General features: G+C 45.6%; 1 protein-coding gene across 1 annotated transcript in view; it reads right to left on the bottom strand.

Moving 5' to 3' along the window:
* patj (PATJ crumbs cell polarity complex component) overlaps positions 1–24,909 on the bottom strand; it is a 77,357-nt gene that overhangs the window by 46,687 nt on the left and 5,761 nt on the right. Inside the window, 17 exon segments of the mRNA XM_020609059.1 lie at positions 1,178–1,246; positions 1,638–1,773; positions 1,775–1,839; positions 8,772–8,942; positions 9,319–9,387; positions 9,632–9,838; positions 9,941–10,075; positions 10,257–10,313; positions 11,080–11,141; positions 15,146–15,256; positions 17,683–17,812; positions 18,139–18,227; positions 18,531–18,633; positions 18,761–19,009; positions 19,591–19,719; positions 23,805–23,976; positions 24,556–24,695. Of these exon segments, the coding sequence (XP_020464715.1) occupies positions 1,178–1,246; positions 1,638–1,773; positions 1,775–1,839; positions 8,772–8,942; positions 9,319–9,387; positions 9,632–9,838; positions 9,941–10,075; positions 10,257–10,313; positions 11,080–11,141; positions 15,146–15,256; positions 17,683–17,812; positions 18,139–18,227; positions 18,531–18,633; positions 18,761–19,009; positions 19,591–19,719; positions 23,805–23,976; positions 24,556–24,695 (2,094 nt within the window).

Here is a 24,909-nt window from a genome sequence, read left to right as displayed (position 1 = left end):
ATTTTAAGAACATTTTTACTAACATGGTGATTTCAGGAAAAAAAACAGAACCATGTTTGTTGCTGCAGGAATGAGTCAAGGTTTTTTCATATTTAATTCATTTTCCCCCGTCTCCGAGTCACCCTGCTGCAACACGTCTCTGTCCGAGAGGCTTCATCCAATAAACTATAAATATACAGTAAAAAAAAGACAAACAGCCGACAGGTTCTGTCTGTGCAGCTCAACTCATCACTACTGCAGTAGTATTTACTGTGAGTACTGCACCAGAGTGTCCTCAGAGTACCCCCCAACCCCCGACTCACTTAAGAGAGAGATGCTGCTGGCGAAGCTGATAGAGCACTTTACACCATCCGGCTGAGTCAGCAGCTTCTCAGAGACACGGGGGGGAGAGAGGGTGAAGGAAGGTGAAAGAGAGGAGGAGACGTGACAGAGGAACGGGAAGAAACGAGGTGAAAGACAAAGGACAAGTAAGATAAAGGATAAAAAGCCTCAGAGACATGACAACAGACAACACGGCTTCCTGAGGAGAAGTATGTGTATTGTGATGGTAACACTGATTTATCGTCACCTCAGACATCGAGCTTTCAGTCTCTTAATCATTTCACAGACAGTTCAGCAACAAGCCCAACAACCGCAAGCACAATTAGTTTCTACTGCACAAAGCACCGCCATCAAACGTGAGGCCCGACTGTTTCCAACAAACAGCTCCACAGGCTGATAACGGCCATCTGAAGGGAGACAGAGTTGCTGTTCTCTGCTCTGTTTTCACTATTCCGCTAGCTTCTCACACTGCACAGAACAAGGCGTTACCAGAGTCAAATTCCTCATGTGTCCAACACGGCTAGCAATAAGGCTGATGAGCTGAACCAGGGTCTGGACTCACACATCATGGTGAGGACACCACGTTCACTGGTGCTGCTGGTCTCTGGACAACTCGACACCTCGATCATCAGACCCTCGACTCGGTTAAGGAAAAACTAGTTCCATTTTCTGATGAAGACCGTGATGTCGGTGAAAAGCGACACTAACTGAGACTAAAATGAATTTCCCAGCTGAAAAATGATGTGTGCACTTCAGGAGGATTTGGACTTGCAGCCCTTGCACCCATGTTATTATTGCACACAGGCATTATTCTGGCTCAGTATTCAACGTGCCTTAGTGTAAAGGTGTGTGTTACCTTTGGTACAGGAAGTTGTGTGTTGCTGAGAGACACCTGGCTCTCTCTCCTCCCCTCAGGGGCCTCCACCTACACAAACAAGATGCAGATCAGAAGAAAATCAATATATGTAGCTGTGAGCTCAACTTTCTCCCTAACAAACACAAACTGCTGCTGCTCTGGTTCATTCATGTTGTCGGCTCTCAGCCCACAGTGAGGACTGATGCACAGCAGAGGAGGAAATGGGGGCCATAAGCTAAGGAGGGCCAAGAGTCTGCAGGTCCTCCCCCAAACTACTAGAAGTCCCTGAACTACAAGCACAGGTTTGGACCAGGTGGTCTCATCATACAGCTAGAAAGTCTGGACTGAAAAGTAGAGGATTGTAGCTACAACCAAAGACTAGAAGGTCCACCACCTACAGCTAAAAGTGCAGACATTCAGTTAGAAGACCAAGACCAAAACCCAGGAGGTCTAAACATACCACCAGAGGCTTGCGGATGCCCAGGCGAACCGTGCCAGGTGGGGCAGACTTCAGAACCTCCACAGCCTGGGCCAGTGTGAGCAGGTCCAGCTGGGTCTGGTTGACTGAAATCAGCTGGTCTCCAGGGTTTATGCCCCTCCCCGAACCCGCCAGGAACCACAGAACGAACCACCATCACACACCGACCGGGATCCAGCGGGTCCTTCAGGGAGAGAGCGACAGACCGTTACACTTTGTTCAGTCATGTTCAAGAAATGAGAGCTACTGATAGAAGCACAAGTCTTGACTCAGTACGAAGTGAGAGGAAGTAAACGCGATGCCTGCAGCAAATGTTAGCACGGTGTTATTTTAGATTTCATGACCTTGAAAACAGGGCAACACTAATTTGTAGGTGTCAGTAGAACACACACACACACACACTATGGTGAGTACACCTCATTCAATGTTGCTGTTCGTCTCTAGATGAGATTTTGTGGGAAACCAGCTGTACTCTATAAACTGTGTCTGGGTCTTCAGTGAGAAACCTTGTTCTTGTTCACGACACCAGCCCTCTTAAAGTGCTGAAGGCCCAGATGTTAGCCAGCACCGGAGCCTGAGCCTTCAAACCTTTCACAGAGTGAGACACCTTAAAACAGATGCAATAAAGAGTTTTCTTCCAGAAGGCTAAAGTGCCCCATCACTTCTTCAGCACGGGGCAGACGAACTGTTGAGACCGAGTGTGGATCCGAGCAGGAGGAGAGAAGGGCAGAGCAGCAGGGAGACAGGCAGGGGGAGACAGAGACCAGAGAAGGGACAGAACATCCATTTACACAAACAACAGCAACACGTGCACATGCAGAGGTGCCACCTTCTAATCATGCAACTTCACAGAAAACAACAGTGATGAGGTCAAAGGTCAGAGCACAAAAGCAAGCGATGGAAAAACTAAAAGCTGAGCCTAACTCAGAAGACAAAGTTAAATACTGATGCTGAAAACAGCCAGTTCACAAGCATTGTTTCATCATCCTGCCTACAGTTTAACTGGAAATGTTACAAGGTTCAGGGTCGGAACAAATGAAGAGAGGGTTTCATGCTGCACCAGTTAAATCCAGCCATGGCTCAGCAGCAGGAGGCTGATGTAAGCATTAACGTCGGTCAACAGCCCATATTTAAAGTGATTACAAGCTGCATGAATGCAGCATGACAACTTTGGCCACCTGTTTTCCAGCCAGCTCTCAGCGGTTAAAATAACATCTAATGTCACAATATGCTGCAGTTTCAGGCTGTGGATAATCTGAAACCCGACCTGAATGTTGGTGTGCTGGGCTCCCTCTGTGCTGCTCTGGGGTTCATCGCGACAGCCAAGGAAGGACAAGGACGCCAAAGTGCTCTTGCATGTACAGAACGTAACAACTGAAATAATAATGAAAGGACATGTTCAAGTCGCTGCTGGTGTTTCATATTCTGCATGTCTGACGACAGACGGGGTCCTTCTGAGCATGGACAATCCCAGTCTGTGCCGCTGGGGGGATTGTTGCTCTACCCTCAGCATTAAAATACTCCAAAGGTTTTCTACCAGATTCAAGTCAAGTCATGACTTCTGCAGTGAGTCCGGGATCACTGTCATGCTGGAAAGAAGCTTCTGCAAACTAGGAGCTCTCTTTTCATCCAGCGTTCGGAGACATCTATACTACAACTGTCATCTCTGCACTCATGCGCACTCCCACCTCCGTGTTCCACACCTGGTCCAGACCCATCTGAACAATGAACGTGCTGCCAAAAGACATCATGTTTTCCTTATCAGTCTTTGACAAACTGGTCCATCTGTAGTTTTGTGCTGTTTGTTGAGCAACAGATTTCCTGTTGGACACCGTCCACAGAGGCTGCCTTCATAGAGTCCTTCACTCTGTCTGATTAGTCACTGACATTTCCACAGATAATGCTTGTGCCAAGTCAGAAGCTCTTGCCGACCGTTTATCAGTGCACGGTTGTGTAAACAGAGTGTGTGGTGTCATTTTTTGTGGACCGCTCCTTTTGTTACTGGTAGTACGGCTCCAAAGAGAGCAGCAGGACCTGCAGCTGATGTTACAACAGACCAGCTCTTCGGACGGCTTTTTACCCACACACAGTCTGGACGGGATTAAAGTCAGTGATGAGCACAGGTTACGTTAAAATCACCCACCTTCCCCACAGACACAAATCCAGTCTATGTGGGGTTTAGGTTATGAGCTACACCTTCTTGATCAGACAAAGACAGCAAAGCCTCAAAGACAAAACAAATGACAGCACAATGTTTTTACTGTTTTAGGAAGTGAACAAAAAACCTCTGTGGTAGGACAGCAGGCTCTCGCACACACTGCATAACGACTTGTTACAAGGGTCCATCGTTGTCTCGTTTCTTCAAACTATACATTTTGGAACAAGCCGTGGAGATAGTTCAGATAGTCATGAAGAGTTTACGAGCAGCTGGTGATTTCCATAGGCGCTGCAGATGTTGACATGTTGAACTGATCTGCTGTGCACTAGCTGGGCATTTATCTGGTGTTAATTAACTGAAGGTGCCACAAAGTGTTAGTGGAAACTCTTTATTTTACCTGTGAACCAAATGACGCCGCTCTTTGCTTCAAACCTCGGATGGAAAAGTGAACATCAGCGGCTTCAAGCTTTGTGATATACAGATGGTTTGAAGTTTTAAATTACTACAAGAGGTTTGAGGAAACTAATTAATCCCTAACCTCAGCCAAAGAAACAGAGGGAGAACTCTGTCCTGTTGATAATCTGTTTAACTGGAGTAGCCAGGAGGACTGCCGGGCCCTGCCAGAATCCAAACCCTTCAACTATAAAACCCTCTCCCAGTTAAAGTGGATGTACATTTTGTGAATTCCCCCGTGTCGAACCCTGGGCATCGCCTGCGCTGCAGTACAAGCTGCTGTGCCAAGTTTCAAGCTGCCAGAACAAAGACGCACTGTATTTTTAGACTGAACAACATGGCTACAGGTGGTGAGGAGTCAGAACTGAAGTCCTCCACTCCTACAAGATCCTCCAGAAAAAGAAAAGCCTCCGCTGTCAAAAAGTGGAGACATCAGGAAAATGGAGCAGAAAGCATGAACAAAAACAAAGAAATTAAAAATGCACTTTGCCAAAAGTAGTGAAATGTTTCCACGGTTGAATTTTCATGGACAGAACAATGGGGATTTTTTTGGATGTGTAGGTTGAAGGGTGTCTATACAAAGTTGAACTTTTTGATGCCAGTTACATGGAAACTGATTTTACTGAAATAAACACAAGGTATTCCCGTGGCTCGGAGACTAAACTTCAGACTTGAGACCTCGCAGCACCTCTGATAACATGAACAAAACATTTTTAATAATGCAAATACACTTTATGGCCAAAAGCATACAGACAGTGCTAACTAGACAACTTTCCTGGTCTGGGCCCTGTGGTCACGAGAACGTTCCAGCATTCTGCTCTAGCACTGCATCAACAGTGTTTCTACTTGACCCCCCCCCAGGATGTAACTGCTTCTCTACAGACAACAGGTTCGTCCCCTCAGAAAACAGCAGCACCAGAAACGACATACTTCTCAGGTCTGGAACTGGTCACATTTTAAAGGCGTCAGGTTTTAGTGGAAACTATCAGCGGAGCCTAGACAGACAGATCAGCTCTCCTCTTAACGCCTCCAACCATCTTTCACTCAACCCTGACAGCTGGAGAGTCGGTAACAGGAAACACGTTGGCAGGAACACCGGGCCGACGTGCCCTTGGGCGAGAGATATAGAGGAAAGGGGTTGGAGAGAGAGAGAGAGAGAGAGCCGGTGAAGATTTGTGAGAGAAGTTGATCCATTTTATTTTGTGGAGACTGTTGCAGGATGGTTTCACTGAGGGAATTAGATTGTTGCTCCCAACATAAAACGTTGCCAGACGACAAACCGGCTGTGTCCTCTGCTGCTGCGCTGCTACAGATGCTTAAAGGGGTCAACCTCTCTCATTAAAGGCTGCTCTGATTAGTTGACGGCATCAGTCGTCAATATTTTACCTCAGCATATGTTTTTATGTGAAGTTTTGGATTTCTAAAATGCTGTGGTTCATTAAAATATTCTCTTCAATACCACGACTTAATTGCTGCGTGCTTACGTCAGTGGCTCCAGTCACTGGCCAAGCGGCCAGCAGCCACGTTAGCCACATGTACACGCACGCTTAGAGTCCAGTTATCAGAGATCAGATGCAAATGAACTTTAAATGTTAATTCCTACTGTTCACATGTTCAGAAAAAAAAACAGATGAAGATTTCGAGCACACACACATACACACACACACACACACACACACACACACACAGGGGGGCCTCCTGGGCAGATACTGCATGTGCAGGCTGATACGGATGTGGACCAACAGGGAGATAACCTGGAGCTCAGTCAGATCCAGCTGAGGAGGTGGGGTCAGAGGTCTAGGAGGTGAAACTGTGCCTAGAGATAAAGTGCGGTGTGGGATGGGGGTAGAAAACCACAGCAGACCAGGGTTTCCCAGGCCCTGACTTCTCAGACAAAACCTACGAATCAAACCCAGACATATAAATGATGTCTCGGGTTATCAGCTTGTAGCTGAGCTGTAGCGCCGGTTCAGTCAGTGAAAGAAAAGAAAGTGGGGAGAAAGTGATGAATTAAAAACAACCACCTGCCCATGTTCCACCTTTCATCTGCGCTCCACCGGCAGCGCACGGCCTAGAGCGTCCAGTACATTCTTGCCTCTGCTGGTTCTGGTGGGTTACAGGTCCACAGTGTCCCAGTTTGTCTCATAAGGAAAGAATCACAGTGGCTGGCGGCTTTGAAACATGAAGGAGCAGCAGCCCCACTGTCAAGCTCGTCAACCTACGGTACAGTTGTATACAAATGCTTGGACAAGTCACGCGTTCTGTTGATTTTTGATATGAAAATGCACTATAGTTCAAAAGTGACCAGCTGAGTCTTAAACCTTGTGTGACAAATCTCAAAAATCTGCCTGTTTAACATCATCACACAAGGATGAACACAGCTTGGACCAAAAGCCGACTAAATACTGAATGTGGCATGTCATGTATCTGCAGCAGGCTTCGTGATACGCAGGAACAGTTTGTAGTTAACAGCATAAATCTTGCAAAACTGGCAGTGCGATCCTGACCAACAGACCTTCCAGCTAGAGAACCTGAAGCTGTGTCACATTTTCACACAAGCTGTGGGACATGCACACAGGCCTGTCCTGCTGTCCGCTGTCACGCTCACACCTCTCTCAGTACCTTCTGCAGACAACAGATCGCAGAGCGGTGAGCGCAGCCATGCCAGCTCCACCCTGCGTTCACCAGGAACCAGCTACAGGGAGCTGATGAACCCTGTGCGAGTGTGTTTTTGGGGAGGCGACAGTGGTGCAGTGGGTAGAGCAGTCGTCTCACAACCGGAAGGTTGAGGGTTTGAATCTCGGTGCCTGCAGTCCACATGTCAAAGTGTCCTTGGGCAAGACACTGGACCCCCCGTTGCCCATTATGGTGGCACGTATGCACGCAGCATCCCAGGGCCCTTGGCTCCAAATGTAATTTCGTTGTACATGTTACAATGACAATAAATAAAATAAAGGTTTTTCTTTCTGTGAAGACAGGTCCAGGAAACACTGACAATCTCAACACACTTCTGGTTCCCAAGAACAAACCCTAAAGGGTTTGCCTTTGTGCCAGAGTTTTTACTCATACAGTACAATATCCCAGGCTCTATTACTGAGGCATATATGATATAAACTGACAATTACAACTATAACATCCTATCGCCCCTACAGAATGTAGATGAAGACTGAAGAGCAATCTGACGTCTGAACTCTACCACTGCACCAACTATATGTAACTGGTGGTTAAAATGTCTTTAGAAAAGAACGTCTGTTTCTCCTTCTTGCATCTCTCCTCATCCAGCACTAAACAAGCCCAGAAAGGGTTCAATGCCTCGACCTTCCTGTCCACCATCCTCACACAGCACTCTGGCACACGCCTCTCAACATTTCCAAGCTGCATGATCAACTTTTCTGAGAACTTGCCCTCTGGACCATTTTTACATTTTCTTCAGGAGGACCGGAACAAACTTTGGGCCTGAACTTTTCTCCATCTTACAAATGTCTTTCCACTGCATCTTAACTACATGTGGATGAAACTCTTCTCCTGGGATGCTTAAAGATAGAGCAAACATTTGGCAAAGCACTGTGTGTGTCTGAGGAAGGAAAAGATCACATTTTGGGAGCAACGTGTCAGAGAAGAATGTGACTCCTCTGCGAGTTTCTGAATCCTGCTGTGCCCCAGTTACTGGCTGTCAGCGTTAGTTAATACAGTCTCCTAACATTCGTCCTTCTGTCTTGGGGGTCTTCAACAAACAGACCGACAGAATGGCAAGCAAGTCCTTTGTGGTCCTCACTGAGGAAACGATCAGTATCCAGACGCAGGTCTCCTCTACGGCTGCTGCTAACTGTTTTATCGACTGATTTTCATTCACCATTACATCGACAAAACCGTCCACATAGCTTAGCTGCTTTCTTGCGCAAAGGTTCAGTTTTTGTTGACTGTATAATTAATCTGAACTATGAAGCTGATTGTTTTAAATGCACAGATCAGGAGTCAGAGGAGAGAACATCCCCTGAACTCCATCATCCTGGAGGAACGTGTTGTGTGTGCTGCTGTGGCTTATGCTGTTCACTGTGAGCGCTCTGCTCACAGACCAGCACATGCTTCAGGTACGACCACAGAAGCACCAAACACACATCTGAGAGGCTGGAACCAGCAAAGGTTAAAAGAAATCTTATACGAATAACTGATCGTTTAATTCTCTATCGACTGACTGCTGCATCAACTTTTTGCTGCTTTACTTTCATGTCAACGTTTATCCAGTCAACACTTTTCTAAATCATCGTGATGGATCATATAAGAAACACAGGACCAACCAGAGTTAATCGGTTTGTACAGGCTGATCCCTGAGCACTCTGTGCCCTGTAATATACAGCACACTGCATGATGCATGATGCAGTGTGCTGTATATTACGTTCTCTGAAAGGTTAAAAAAACTCATCATTATACATGTAAACGGGGAAAGAGACGGCAGGTGGGACGCTGTGGGCGCTGAATGAGGTGGAGCACAGCGCTGTGGTTACCTGGTAGTCGAGGATGCTGAAGCCGAGGCCTCTGTCTCTCTCCTTCTGCAGCTCCAACACTTGAACGTCTGGAGACCACAGAGCCAGCTCCCCTTCGTCATCATCATCTTCGTACTGCTCCTCATCCTCCTCCTTACTGTGTTGAATCTTCTCCTCCTCCTCCTGCTGCTCCTGACACACAGAAATGACAGCCAACTGCCACATGCTCTAGAAACCAATATAAATATAAAAAACTAAAAGGGAAATATCCTAAATTTAGTTAGTGCGAGACCTCAAAACAGTCAGAAAGTATTAGTTTAGTGTAGTAGTAGTGCATCCCTGCTCCTCAAACACAAACTCAATATGCTATTTTCTAGCATAAAATTAGGAAAATATATATATATAAAAAGTGAATCATTTATTAATAAAAAGCTGTATATTGCTGTCATACCAAACCCCGAATGTTCACAAGTGTAATGTGTGTGTAGTGAGAAGCCCCTTTGGTTCTTAAACGCTCCCACTGTGACATTTGTGTATTTGTACACGAGGCGAGTGGGTGGCAGGTTACCTCCTGCTCACTGCTGTCGTCCTTCAGGACCGTCTGACTGCCGAGCATCGACGACAGCTTCAGTTCGATCTGAAACAACACAGTGCGTGGGGTTACACGGTGTGTATGGGTCACATGTGGCTGGGCTGAAACGGAACTCACTAGCTATAGTTCATTGACTTTCACTGGAAACACCACCAATGTGACCACAACAGGCTTTGATTCAATAAACAGTTAATGTCCACATGAACAATTTAGAGCAAACTGTAAGGAAAAGCCAACAACCAATGCTTGTGTCACAGATACCGGAGAACAGTCTCAATGTCGCTCTCACCTCCTCCACACTGGGCTGCGACTGTCTTGCTGGTCCCAGTCTTGGTCGTATTACTGGTTCAGGATCAGATTCTGTTTCAGATTCTGGTTCCAGTTCCAGGTCAGAGGCTGGGTGTCGGCAGCAGACCAGAGTGAACGGAGGAGGCACCTCCTTGAGGAAAGACACCACCTCACGACGAGACTTTCCATACAGCTGAACGTCATTCACCTACACACACAGCGAATTAGTCCTCCTAGCTCACACTGGAGAATGGGAACCGATCAGGTGGAGCTGCATTCAGTCCTACAGTGTCTGTGTGTGTGTATTTACCTCCAGGAGCTCGTCTTCAGGTCTCAGGACGCCATGTTTGTCCACGGGGCCTCCAGGGGCCACAGAGGAGATGTAGTGGTGACCATCGAATGAGTCCAGCTCGACACCGAGACGCAGAGTGTGGACGGGCAGCAGCTGTATGCAGAACAAGACACAGGATTAGAAGCAGGATAGTAGTCAGTTTATTAGGAACACCTTTCTCAAACTAAGTCTAATCCTCCTCTGTGAAGGTGATGATGCTCAGTCTGTGTTACACTGAGCCACTCCTGGTATTTAGTCTACTCTCACTGATGAGCTGGACAAAGATTTTTATCACCTTGGAGGACTTTTGCAGTTCTGCATCATCTTCAATGACAGGGTCCAACTTCACCACCTGAAAACACACACACACACACACACACACACACACACACACACATACACATAATATAAAGGTCTACAGCTCTGAATCTAAGTGGTATTATATACAGTACTGTGCAAATGTCATGGGCACTTTAGATGATTAGATTCTTGTCCAGGAAGCATCTATTTCATCCTGCAGCCTGACACTGAGCCCAGTCTTCCACCAGAGTCATAAAGACCTATGTTCAGGCTAAGAGACCAGAAGGACCAGAAGCAGGTGATGTGACCCCACAGAGCCCTGACCTCAGCATCATGGAGTCAGTCTGGGATCACATGCAGAGACACTGAGACAGCCCGAATCCACAGAAGAACTGTGGCAACTGGAACTTGAACATGCTACCTGCCAGGTACCTGGAAACACTGTGTGCAGGTAGAATAAGGACACCCAGGGCTGGTTTAAAGGTCACAGGAAATGCTTGTTTAGGGTTGTTCCCTTTACTGCACTTTGGATAGAGTTCACTGAAAAATAAAAAAAAACTAGTGCCTAAAACTGTTTCACAGCACTGTACATCATACCATACCATACCATACCAACTTTATTTATAAAGCGCTAAAAACAACCAGAGTGGACCAAAGTGCTGTACATTGCAATAAAACAGTATAAATTATAAACCACAAACAACAATATAAAATATAATCAATATAAAAAATGACTAAAATCAACACAAAAATATCAAAATCGCTCCCTCCTCAGTAACATTATGAGGAACCCTGCTTGTCTGTGTGCATGGCCTCACCAGGACTTGGTACCGCGGTCCCAGAGCCTGCTCCCATTTAGCCCTCAGTTCTGCCTCTGTGGCTGCACTTGCACACACACACACACACACACACACACACACACACACACACACACAGAGAGATAGAGAACAGCCTGTGTAAGCAGTGGAACAGATGCAAAATTACAATTCAGCCATTAAAACTCAGCAGCTTCCTGCAGCTCATCAAATGAAACCTTTAGTACTTCACCACAACTCGTACTGTAAGTGTAGTACTGCAGCATAATTACAATGGCACAGTGGTGGTATGTCTAGTAGTACTTGGCCAGAGGACACGACAAACAATGTCAGATGATGATGTACAGACAGGTGACAGATGAGAGGAGATTCCTGACCGACCGACCGAGCGGAAACACAAACAGCAGGATAACTGATCGTTGTCCTGATGATCTGACTGATCAGACACTGGGAAAAGTCTTAAGGTGGCGTCTTCACACGTTTTGCTGTGCTTCTGGAGACACGGCACTAACAAGCCTCTGCTGGTCACTGTCTGGTAGTCTGTCCTTCCAGTTGTCACCCAGCTGTATCCGTTAGCTTACCACAAACAGCACTGTCCTCTGCGTGTCTGACCAATGCCGACTTCTGGCATGTTGTTAGTAACATACTGTATTAACAAAGAGTCACATGTAAGAACAGCTGCCCCCATCAGGGTCCTTAATGCCCAACCTTGTAACAGCATTTTATGTCAACATTCAACTGATGGAAGCAGACAGTACTCCTGTTATAAATGTACTGAATGTGGGACAAACCCTGGAGAACCACTGAGCGTGTAACGCGGTGCAGAGTGCACTCCTGTTTATCTGCTGTGGGAAATGAGCCAACTGTTTGTGGGACTCTGTGATTCCAGGCGATGTGGAACCACTGACATGAAAACTGTAAGAGTAAAAAGTTGAAAAAAAAAAATGTATGCAAATTCTTGAAAAATCCACCTTGAGGTTGTGCAGTTTGTCACAAAATAAACTACCACCTCACAGCTGTATGCCTCCACCAGCCAGCCAAATTCAAGGGAACAGGACAGATGTGAGGCCACTGTGACCTTTGACCAGTAAAATCCAAGTCTTCCTTGAGTCCAAGTGGACACTTGTGCCAAATGTGAAGAAATTCCCTCAGGGTGTTTCTGAAATAAAATGGCCACAAAAATGGGCCAGCCAGATTGAACACAGACTTCCTCTGGTTATCGCCGACACACAGGCATAAAAATGTGCATACTCACAGAACCAGACATTTGTTATTAAAAACAGTAAAAGAAGCTTCTAAAAATGTATTTGTAAGTTGATGTGGAGAGGCACAACAAAACCTAATCAGATCCTCCACTCCACGCTTCTACCGCAGTGCGTCATCTTGATTCATCGTGTTCACAAGCATGCAACGTCAGCATGACCACATAATGTCCTGTATAACATGTACCGTGGTGGTGCGATAAAAAAAGCTGTTTTGTTTGTGTGTGTTTCATCTCAAAGTAAAGTCAATGTGCCAAACACAAACACAGGAACAAAGCAGGGAGCCAAAGACTCTTCTGGCTTATACACTCAGCGAGAAATTTCCAGACATGAAGCAGCACCATCTTCAGTCCAGTGTCTGGTTCCTGTAAGGAGCCTCTGATGTGGAGGAGAGCAGCATCACTGTATCTGCTGGGATTCCTCTCATGCTTGTGCCTGACCTCAAAGGTTACTGACGCAAACAAAAAGGAGTTGCTGTTTGGCACAAAATCACAAACCACTAGACAAAGTCGCTCATTCCCATTGTCGTGTAACGAGCAGCTGCTCGCTAGTGATGAGTTTGCTTTCAGTGGGCTTTCACCGTACAACAGATGCCACCTTAAAAGAAGCCAGCACCTGTAGTGTTTCTGAACCAGTCTGCTGTTCAGCACTGGTTCCGCAGATGCGTGCTGACCCTTGTACAGTAAAGCAGAACTACATCAGTAACAGTGCTGCAGCCAGCCACACAGCAACAGGACTACTACTAGGGGCAGTAAAGTATTTAGAGGGATACACAGCTGGTAGTAATGCAGCAACACTGGAGGAGAGCCTGTTCCCTGGTTCTGCTGTAGTACCACTACGCCCCTGCTCCAGGATCACCGTCCCCTCATTGAAATTCGCTGGTCAGAAGCAGAATGACTCGGATCTAAACTGTGAAGTAAGCAACTTCAAAGACCGTGCATGATGTGAAAGTGAGTGTGTGTGAGTGTGTGTGTGCTTAATGCGTTTGCATGCACACACAAAGCCTCAGCAACAATAGCTTCTTTAATCACAGAGCAATAAATGGGTTTTCCAGCAGTTAGACCATGAAACTCTGACAGAGCTGATTACAGAGTGACTCTTTCAGAGAAACCTGCTGAATGGTCGTCAGTCTGCTTTCTGAAGCCTTCCCACTTGTTTCAGGGAGGAGGCCGCCCCTGCTGAGCTAAAGAAAAACCTACATGTTCTGACAAATCTCCTCATATGTGAGGTATTTTGCAGCAGGTCTGGCAGTGTTACAACAACAGCCCTGATTAAATTAGCATTGCTAACCCCGGCCTTCACAGTGCAATTAATCTGCAGCGTTTGCCTGAATAAACAGGGTAATACATCGCTGCGAGGCTGTTGGACAGCTCACACACTTTACATCTGTTGGCCGGGAGCAGCAGGCGACGTGCTAAGTGTTAGCGTGGCATTTTGGCCACTTAGCAAAGCTAACGAGGAATAAGAAGAGAGGAAATATTTCAGAGACGAGTGATGCTAGATGCCTACGTTGACATGTCTGCAGGAGCGGCACTCGGCAGGTTTCTTACAGACTGGTAACAATGACTTTAGATCTGAGGACGCTCGGACCATGAATCCTCATCCTGATGTTACAGTTCAGTCCTGTTGGGAAATGCTTTAGCTTTCTAGTGGAGTGATTAGACCCATGCAGTGGTTAAACAGCAGCCTGTAGAAATGAACAATAAATTGCTTCAACTGAGTAAATTCCAACTTCTAAAAGTCTTGGCAGACGAGCTGTACCTCTGGCAATAAATATTCATTTATAACTGTGACAGTTAATCTACTTAACACCACAAGGTAACACAACTGGTGGCCTTAGGAGTTGCACAATATGTCGTCAATGCCACTTGTTATTGTGTGTGAGTTGCAGGATGATTGAACTAGTTGAGGTTGTTTTGTTTCTCTGGGTTGTGCAATCTTTTTCTTTAGCACCTCCCTCAGAACAAACTTTGCGTTTTAACTCCATCATCGGTAAAAGCAGTTAATTGTCAGTATATTTTGTTTCTTTGGCCAAATTTCTTTCGTTAAATACAGAGTAACCTTAAAGAAGCATGCAAAAACAGAGGCAGGAGGGAAAAGCTGCAGCAGCTAACTGACACTGCATTTAAACCACTTTCTGGAGAGAACACTAGAATATCAGATTTTCAGAATAATCTGGTGACTCCACAGTGGAAGGTCAACGAACTCTGGAAAAATCTTCATTTATGTGTAAGTCTTTCATAAAATATGGCCAGATGCGGATCTACATCAGAAGAAACTCTGAGCTAAGAACAGACAAATCACTGTATTATTGTCTGATTATTGTTATTGGCTGATCCGCATGAAGCTGACACGGTTACAGAGACGCCTCAGACAGTTCAGATACTGTGATCAGCAGTGCACAGACAGACTGGGTGCAACTGGAGAGGATTTTGCTCTGTGGCTGCCGCTTGCTTTCAGAGACAATCCCCAGACTGACAGTCCTGGGAGAGCTTCACCAGTGAAGATGATGTCTGTGTGTCCCAGACTTTGGGCAGTCGTTGACTGCAGAGGGTATTCCCATAAAACATGAAATATGATGATTCCGTTTGATGTCTTGAGTGTCCGTGCAAATACTTTTGAACACTTGCACTTTGGGTGATGTGTGTTCAGTCAGTACAGATGTAAGCCTGCTCAAGTTAAAGTTGGCGCTTTAACGTAGTTTCCAGTATTTTATTCTGTATTGACAGCAGAACAAAAACTGTCCAGACGCTTATGGCCAGAGCTCTGTGTGTGTGTGTGTGTGTGTAGGGGGGGGGTTTGCTCACCCCTAGTTGGCTGTGCTGCTTCAGTCTTCATCGCTGTGGAGCCAAATCCAGATGAGCGAGTCTTCATCTCCAGTGACCTCCTCAGAGACACACGGGACGACACCCTCTCCACTGACAGACACACACACACACACACACACACACACACACACACACACACACACACACACACGAGAATGCATTTCTTCCAGTTTCTTCCATTTCCAGAGTTCATGTTATGACCATCTTGACTCAAAGTGTGTTCGAATGTAGGAGGACTGACATTTACAGAGAACCCAACTGAGCAGCTGGGTGAATAAATGAAATGTGGAATTGTGTGATTTGTTTTTTTCTGAAAAGAACTGTACAGAGTTTGGTTTGTGGCCAGTTAATAACTTCATAGGTAAGTGAAAATTCAGGCTCAGTATTTCTAAAATCCATCTATGCCCCATTGGAGTGCAGGTAAACGCACTGAGGCTGCTCTGACCTTTGACCTCAGGATGATCATTACTGTTGGCAAACTACAGAACCGAAGGTTACTTTCCTGTCAGGCTCATCATCAGTCTCTGTAGATAAGCGAGCCACAGAAATGACCAGAATATGAGAAGTTAAAAACTTCAGGCTGAACTCAGCTGGTTTCCAGTGCTGTGTTTTCTCAGTAATGAAATAAAAGACGTCTGGGGGAGATAAGAGCCCTGCACTCCTCTTCCTTTTTAAAATCACTTGTTTCTCTCTGGCCCGGAGGATGACCAGTGCAGGCCGCCGGCCGATCGCAAGACAAAAAAATGACCCTGAACCAGGAGAATTAATCTCTCTGGGCGCTGCTGGAGGAGGAATCGCAGACTTTCTGTGGAGTTTGGGAAAATTACACTGACTTGTAAACAAATTTGTCATCTTAATCTGGGAGAGAGGACAGAGGCTGCGACGGCTCAGACAGGAAGTAGGAGGAAAAGCTCTGATAAGTTTTGCAGAGTTAACTTCTCTCACAGCAGCCGACTGTTGTTTTAATACATATATATATTCACAAAGCTACTGGAACATAAAGCCACAGTCAGCTGCTCTGCCACATTTTAGCGTGAGACGTGCATCTGCAGAACACCACCACACTGCCAGCAGCGCTTTGATAATGACTTGAAAACCAACTGTTTTTCTAATATTGTGTGTTATTATATATTCAGATATATTCCATCACTATCTTATTCCCACAGGGGGACACAGTCCATGCATGCCTCCTTTTAATGACCTGCTCTCTGAATCACATTTCTCAGTATTTTATTAATGTAATAACAAAGATGAACTCGCTTTTCTTCAACGATCTCTGTAGCTGCCTCTTCACTGCTGCACATGTTGCATTGTGGGAATACTGTGTCCATCAGTATCACGCTAAACAATGTCAGTAACCCCAGTCAGAATGCTGGCATTGAGAGATGTGCTGTATTTGGTCATTTATCATCCTGATAACACAGCGGCTCTGAGAAGGGCACAGACCATCAGTCGGTCTGTATTTGCAGAACCAGGAGCCTGGATTTTCTCAAAGGCTCAAGGCTGGATGATCAACCACAGGGTTCAACACGCGACTCTCAAAGGGCCTCCATGACGTGCCAGGGCCAGGGTCACGTTGCTGCACACAGGCAGCTGAGCTGGCACCAGGGCTCACAGCCTAGTAAACTATTCACACTTCCAGCTAACGCTAGTGATGGATGACATTGATATAAACCAGCATCTCAGTTTGTTTGATGCGTCTTCTTTAATAAATAAGAATTGAACAGTTTGATAATTAGGAAATGATAACTCGTGTTTATGAAATGAACAATATGAACGGACACAAACTAAGGCTAGATGTCAAACCGTGCCCCCTAGCACAGCGTATGTATGCTTGGCAGCACGATGCGTGCACGACATCGATGGATCAAGTCTGACTGCCGACATTCGTCACAGGTTTCTCCCACTCTCCCTGTCTCCCTCGTTTCCTGTCCACCTCTCGGCGAGTCCCTGTTAATAAAGGCTAAAAGCTCAAAAAAATATCACCGTAGAAAAAGTGTCAAACTAAATGCCACTGACACATTTCCTTTTACCGATGCACAGACAACAGCTGCAACACCAGTGTCACTGCTCACATACTTTGTGTATAGGTCCTTTATCCACTAGGAGGCAAATTAAGGCCTCATCATCCCTGGCAGAAAACAGAACCTCTTCCTTTCAGTTTCTGCTTTTGCACAAGGTAAACACAATCTAAGACAACAGGCCAGAGCAAACAGCTGCAGCAACATCGTACATGGTTTGTCAGTCAGATAAGATCTACATGGTTCTCGCAAAGCTGATCCAACCCTGCTGGTCACCTGACTTTCTCCCAGACTTTTTGGGGAGTTGCTGCTGATCTGGTTCGAGGGCCTAAGGACAGAGGGTGTCATATGCTGTACAGGCTGTAAAGACCCTTGAGACAGGTCTGTGATACTGGGCTGTAGAAATAAAATTTGACTTGACTATCGGGCCACAGAGGGCCTCCTTCCGGTTGTTCATTTCTGTGGGCTTCGAGCCAGGGCTGTCAGTCTGTCTACCTTTATCCAGGGATCTCTCCAGGGCTCTGGGTTTCTTCCTGATCAGAGTGAGAACAACAGTCTGACCCGTCTGCTTCATCACCTCCAGCACCTCCTGATTGGTCATCCCATGGAGACTGATGTTGTCCAGCTGAGCCAGTAAATGATGGAGGGACAAAGAGAAGAGACAACAGGACAAAGATGTCAGATGAGCAGTGACAGCAGAAGAAAAAGGAGAGAGGCTCAGTAGGTTTAGGCCAAGTTGAGTTGTACTTTCTCTAAACTTAAATCTGTTACATCAAGTATTAAATATACAGTGAAGTGCTGATGAGGTTTAAAAAAAAGAGAAGTCTGACTTTGTAACAGTAAATGATGCATGAAGGAAAAACGGTTTTAATCAGGTTATTACTGCTTCACAAGTCTAAGCTGGGTCAGGCTGAGACTGCAGGGGTTGAACCAAGATAAACGGGTTCTTACAGCGATCAGTCGGTCGTGGACTCGGATGTTTCCGCTCTGATCTGCGGCACTTTCTGGAACCACGTGTTTCACAAACACACCCACTGCATCTGAACAGGGAGACACGAGGTGCACGAGGTGCAAAGAATATGCTATGAGTCATAAATCTGGACGTTGTGAAAATGAACAGACTGTGTTTGGCAAATATTTTTCAAATTATCTTGAACTTCAACATAAATTAGCAAAAATTAACATTCAGAATAAGCTAAATCAATTCCTTAAAATCCCTGTCATTACTTTCCTTAAAAGCTCTGAAAGTATTTTATGGTGAAACCTCTACAGCTGCTTCAAAGTAGAAGCTCCATAGCTGTGAAGCAGCTGTGCTCAGGGAAATTAAAATGTTCCTCTCCCACCTTGGCTGGTGAAGGGATTGCAGCCGACGATTGAGATGCCAAGGCTCTGGCCGTCCTTCCTGGTTAGAGGAACCTCGTGGATCTCATATCCCTCCAGATTGGGCTGAAACACATACATGCAAATACGGCCGACAGCACGTGAAGCACAAAGCCAGGAGAAAACAGTTAAACTAAACCAAGCAGTCTGACTCCACCACTTCAAAAAAATGTTATTCAGACTGCAGACTCACCATCGTGCTGACCTGGCGCTGGAGGGGCGGGTCAGGAGGTCTGGAGGGTAAGGAGGAGACAGGGGCCGAGCCTGGAGGTGGTGGGGGAGGAGGGGCTGCTGACCTCTGTCCACGGGGGTCCCTAGCAATTAGCATGGTCACATGACTCCCACACCCCTGCAGCACCTTGACAACCTGGTCACTGGTGAGGCCGCTGGTGGGCGTCGTCCCGATGCGAAGGATGTGGTCACCTGTGCGAAGACGCCCATCCTGATTGGAGGAGAAGAGGCAATGAGACAGAAAGCACCTGGGAGCATGTAAATGATAGCACTACTTAGTCTGGCCACCCCTGTATGTTTCAGGGTTTGCTCTTGTGATCACTTCAAAAATCTGCTCAAAGATTTACTACAACTGTAACTGCTGCATTAGTTTCATGTGCACCGTGATCACGCTTTAACTCCTGAGATTTCTCACACAGAAATATCAATATTAACCACAGTGAAAGAACCAGGCCAATATTGTAAACAAAGCTAGTTTTTTAGTTCAAACACCGTCCCAAACTCATGACAATTATAAAATGATAGAGGTTTAAACATTACACACTCTGCTGTCATTTTATTAGCTCAGACCAAGTCAGTCTACTGCAGCAGTCCTGCAGTAAATCCTCCTTCATGAAGGTGGTGATGTTCAGTTTGTGTTGTTTTAAAGAGATGCTTTGGTGAGTTTATCCTCAGCCTCGGGGTGTTTTCACACTTGGTCCTTTCTAAATGAACCGAGCTCAGGCATCATTATTGTGGACCAAAAAGGGGAACAATGAAAAAAGGACTCTGTTCTTATTGTGTCTGACCTACCCTGTCGGCCACGCTGTTCGGGAGGAGTGTCCTGACCACCACACCGCTCGTCTTTCCTCCCACAATGCCAAAACCCAAACCACATCCGTCGTTGACCAGCTCGATCTCCTCCACATGCCCCCACAGCTCCTGCAGCACCAAACACAGGACACAAATGAATGACTGGTTGTTACTCCTGTGTATTTTGGTTTCTCTACTTCTTGTCAGTATTTGTTGGATAGTCACATTTACAGGTTCTGCTGTGTGCAGCTTAAAATTGAGTTGCTGCTGTTTGTATTACGAGAGTTCATTAAAGATGAAAAAGCAGTTCTCAAAGTTCTTTACTACAAAGTTTATCTTTATTTTATTTATTGCTTGTTTGAAGGAACGTGACAACTATTTGTAGGCGTGTCAATTTGCTTCAAAATTTTGTTCTATTTTTAAAACACCCCGATGAAAGTTATGAAGCTGCATTTCAGGAATCAAAATCTATCTGATCCAAAGCATTCGACGTCAATCAGCGCTGAGGCAGAACTGTTCGATCCAATTAGTCCTCTGAGCAAATCAATGCAGTTGATGACAGACCGGTGAATGAATGAATGGTTTTATTTTGTGTGGCCCTGCTGGGAGCAGAGCCGCCACCTCACACAGCAGCTGCCTGGTTATCTGTTGTCAGGTGAAAGGTCATTAAACTGAACGTTAGCAGGTAATTACCAGCTCCGAGCATTTCCTTCTCTCTGATACCAGCTGCTGATCGATACCTGCTCACACACACACACACACAGGGCGTCTTTATGAAGTGGCTGCATTCGGGCGGGCTCTGGTCTCTTACTGTAGGTCTGATCTGATAGAGCAGGTCTTCCTCTGGCTAATGAAACAAATGTCAGCGGATCCCCAGATGTTGAAGAATAAAGTCCGATCACACGCTGAACATGTTGAATGCTTTGCAACAGATGCTCACTGTGGCCAAGGGAAACCTGGGCTGCACTAAACAGTACAGTAAGTTCCAGTAAGTTTCACCTCAGTGTGTTTGATCGCCCACTCGGCCTCCTGTGCTGCCACCCTAGTCTTCACCTAAGACTTGGACATTCACTCGAATTGGACAAAGTTCAGGTGTGTGTGTTTGGCCCAGGTGAAGCGATAGGACAGATGATAAAGCATTCACATCCCACTTTAAAAATAAACTCTCTGGATCCACACAATTCACACGGGTGCCATATTTCTTATTCCAAAGCAGAGAGCTGTCCCCCAGTGCCCAGGTCTACAGAGCTGGAGTCTCACATGTGACTCAGGGACATATCTGATTTAAAAGGCTGAGTGGAGTTCACTGAAAAGTTTACTAAAAGTTATCTAAATAACTTATGTTCATGTTCATTTCCTCCAAGTTGAGACTCTTTTAAAGGCCCCTCCAGGTTTCCTTAACTGCACAATCTGTTATTTTTAATCCCCGTTCTTTCGGCGTTTCATCATTTTAGGAGAGCTATAAATTAACTCTAAACTCCTGAGCGCACTCGCCGACACGCTGTCCTAATGGAGGGTGAGATGAGTTTCACGAAACAGACAAAAGCTGTAAAATCATATCTCAGGCTGATTTACACCTGCCTTTATGAGACACTTTACAGGGATGAGTTTTCTGCCAGCGACGCACCGATTCCAGCAGAAACAAGAGGTTTGACATCAGAACATCACATCAGCTGTGGTGGCAGGTCAGAGTCGCTCATGTTCACCCAGAAGAGGAGTCTTGGCTTTGGGAGAGTGACGGTTAACCAGGCTGGGTGAACAGCAATAAAACCTCATCCACAGTGTTTTTTTATGCCCGCAGCTCCATTAAACGTGACCTCGACAGAAATGGGACATGAATAAAACAAAAGCAGGAGGATCAGAGGCCTGGTGTGCACGACGTGGCCGGGATCCAATGAGCCAGGAGGAGGCGGCAGCTAGCAAACAGAGGGACAGTCTAATTCTATGTGATAATGACCTGACAATGGAGCAGGGCAAACTCATTAGGGCTGAGGCCAACCTGTGATGCTCCGCTCACTTTCACTTGCTCTGCTTCGTCAACACAGTTTTTTTTTTTACCGAAATCTTTTCTAGTTCTTTAAATGTCAAAGCTCTCCAGCATTTTCACATCCATTCATGTTTTCAGTCCAGTAACTCGGGCATATATTAACTTGTTTTAAATCTAATTTGGCTCATGCATGTGGTCTCTGAGCCTCCACCTCAGCTCAGGCAGTTTCATGTTGATGACAATGTCTCTGTCTCTCCCCTGCAGCCCCACCCCCCACTCTTTGACTGCCCTGCCATGTCGACATTCATTGATCGCGCCTCATCGCAGACTTAAATACATATTGTCAGGAGCGATGTTGCAAGTGAAGCACTAACTTGATTTCCTATAGGCTTTAAGGTCATAAAAATCATCCGAGCCAATGTCAGCGGACCTACAGCTCATCATAAACAGGAGGTCTCACTCTGATGGAGAAGCGTGGTCTCAAAGTGACCTCCAGCTGTGACTGACGTCCTCTCTACTTGTTTTGTGTGACAGCCGAGCCGCGGCATGACGTGCGAGTGTGTGTGTGTGTGTGTGTGTGTGTGTGTGGCTGAACAGACAGTGCAGGAGAAAGCTGATCTATGCTGCCGCTGGTTTAGGACCAGCCTTTAAAATTGTTTCACACCGAGATATAAAACTCTACAACAAACAAATGTGCCAACTCAGACTGCACACACTTTATTCCAGCTTTGTTCCACAGTGAAGCAGGCAGCTAGTTCTGCATGCACCACATAAAGATAGTTTTAAGAGCAGGGAACTTTGATTTGACTAACACTGACAGTGAAACATCCTGGACCGGATCATTTTCCAAACACTAAATGTTGTTTTTTTTCCCCTTTTTTGATGCTCCAGATACAGAAAGTACCTTATTTCACAGCCCACACTTGTTCTCCAGTTTGTCTCCAAACAACTGACACTAAAACTTTAGTATCAGAAGAACACCACCCATCTGGAGTTTTACTGCATCTTTTATTCCAGATGTGAGAGTCGGGTGCTGGCACAGCAGCGCGGGCTAAAATCCTCATAACGACAAATACAGATCACTGATCAGAGGAGAAACTTAAAGTAAACCTTTAGAAACAAATCACATCCAAGCTTATTCCAATCTACAGTGACTCCCCTTTAAAGTAAGAATAATTTATTAGCAGATTTAACGATCTTAACATAGAGTTTCTCAACCTAGGGGGGTCAACATTCCACATAGGGTCACTGCACAAAATGACAGGGTACTGGATAACTTCCAATACCGCTACACTGATTTTTAATTTTAAATATTAGTTCAGTGTACAGGTTAATTTTTGTGTATTCACTTTCTTTCTGAGAAAAATGGATATCAGGCTTATGCCTAGGTTAGCTTAGCTTAGCATAAGGGCTGGCAGCACAGCCTGGCTGCTGAAAGCAGAGCTGCAGAACGGGTCAATCATCAAAAAAAATAATATGGATAAGTGATTAATTTTAGTTAGTTTAAATCAAAAACTAAGACTTTCTGCCTTTTTCCATTTTAATTCTTTGTGAACTGGATGTCTTTCAATTTTGTAGTACTGGACTTCATCTTGACTCTGGTATGGATATTATCTAATACTATCATTTGATAGACTGAACAACAAATACATTTATAAAGATTAAATTACAATAAAAATGACTTAGCTGCAGCTGTAGTCCAAAGCTTTTCTGGCACTTTCAACATGCTATGTTCTTTACAATAAAAGTGGATGAGTCTCTTGTATGAGTGAGGCAGAAGAAGCCACAGTGTGAAACGTGTTTCGTTCACAGATTTGTCATTTCTGCTAGAAGGACCTGATGAATTCAGCTGACGCCAATGCACAGAAACAATAGCAACCAGATAAATCTCGGGCGTGTCCAGACTTACCTCAGTTTTCTCTGTATATCTTTCAGACAACATCTGAGTTGCTGAAGCCTTTACAGTTTTTTAGAAATGAAATAAACCCAAATTTAAGGACCTGACCACCAGTTTTTATTTTTAACGCATAAGAATTGTCACTTATCCTGGCTGTGTTAAGGCCAACAATGCGAGTCTCAGTGGCTGAGATAAAAAAAAAAGATAAATTATCTGCAAAGCCGAGTGCTCCGTAGTTTTTACGAGAGCTGACCTTTATCTGTGCTTATATCACTGCTGCCCTTCACAGGACAGAGCAGTCTTCTGGGATGAACACAGGACATTTCTTACTGTGCTGATGGGCGGTGATGATGCACCGGCTGCTCGATCTCTGGCCACCACCAGCTCCACTGTTTCCCCGGGCTGCTGCAGGACTGCTAGGGCCTGCTGCTGGCTGATGCCTGGCTCCAGGGGACTGTCGTTTATCACCAGGATCTGGTCCCGCTCCTGGAGACGCCCGTCCCTGCAGACACAACACAACATCAGTCAGGGCTTCCAGTGAGGTGATGAAGAACAACAATGAAAGAGCTTCCAGCTACGCAGTTAGTTGCAGCTTTTTTACTTTCTATGTTGAGAGGCTAAAAGATAACCAGCCAGTTTTATATGGTTGCTATACAATTAAGAAAAGATGAAAAGCAGGACGTACACTGTGCAATAGTTATGTAGTTTATCAGGTTCATTTATATTTCAAACCTAATAACATTGCACATATTTTACATGCAGGCCATGCAGAATAACTCATCTACACTTTATATTTCTACTGTCTGTAGCTGAGCAATTTGTTGATTTTAAGTCAAGTAAAAAGCTGATATTTAATTTTATTATTAAAAATAATTTATAACTATTATTCATAACAGTATTTCATAGCTTTTCAATGATGTCACTGTGTTCCCAGATCTCTGATATGAACCTGGTGAGTACAATGGTTTTATTACAATGCTACAAAAACAGATTTCTGTGCTGTTGATGTTCAGGAGGCTCCTGGGTCTCCCTGGTCACATGCTCACATACAGCGTAGGAAGCAAACGATTACGAGGTGAACCTGTGTGCAACTCCTCCAAGCTGGATTTGTTTGACGAAGACTCCCTGACTGCTGCTTCCTGCCGGACTCAGACCAACCACGCTGAAGCCCAGACCTCCAGACAGAGGCCGTGTCAGCCTAACCACCTCCGTTTGGCGGCCCTACACACGCACACACACACACACACACACACACGCACGGGCTTTGGTCAGGTGTTGCAGTCTGCTCATATGCCTTGTGTTCTGCAGGTGTGTTGTGGCTCCACCCACTTTAGCGGCAGCAAGAATCCATTTCTGGAGAAGGTCAGACGAGGGCGGAGACGAGCCATTGGTCAGGAAGGAGGAGGAGGTGGACGGGGTGGGTGGGGCTGAGGCT

The sequence above is a fragment of the Monopterus albus genome, unplaced genomic scaffold (assembly GCF_001952655.1).
Source record: "Monopterus albus unplaced genomic scaffold, M_albus_1.0 scaffold98.1, whole genome shotgun sequence".
In the NCBI taxonomy this organism is placed as follows: Eukaryota; Metazoa; Chordata; class Actinopteri; order Synbranchiformes; family Synbranchidae; genus Monopterus; species Monopterus albus.
Note: the sequence above shows the minus strand (reverse complement) of the source record. Positions and strands in the feature narration are given on the sequence as shown.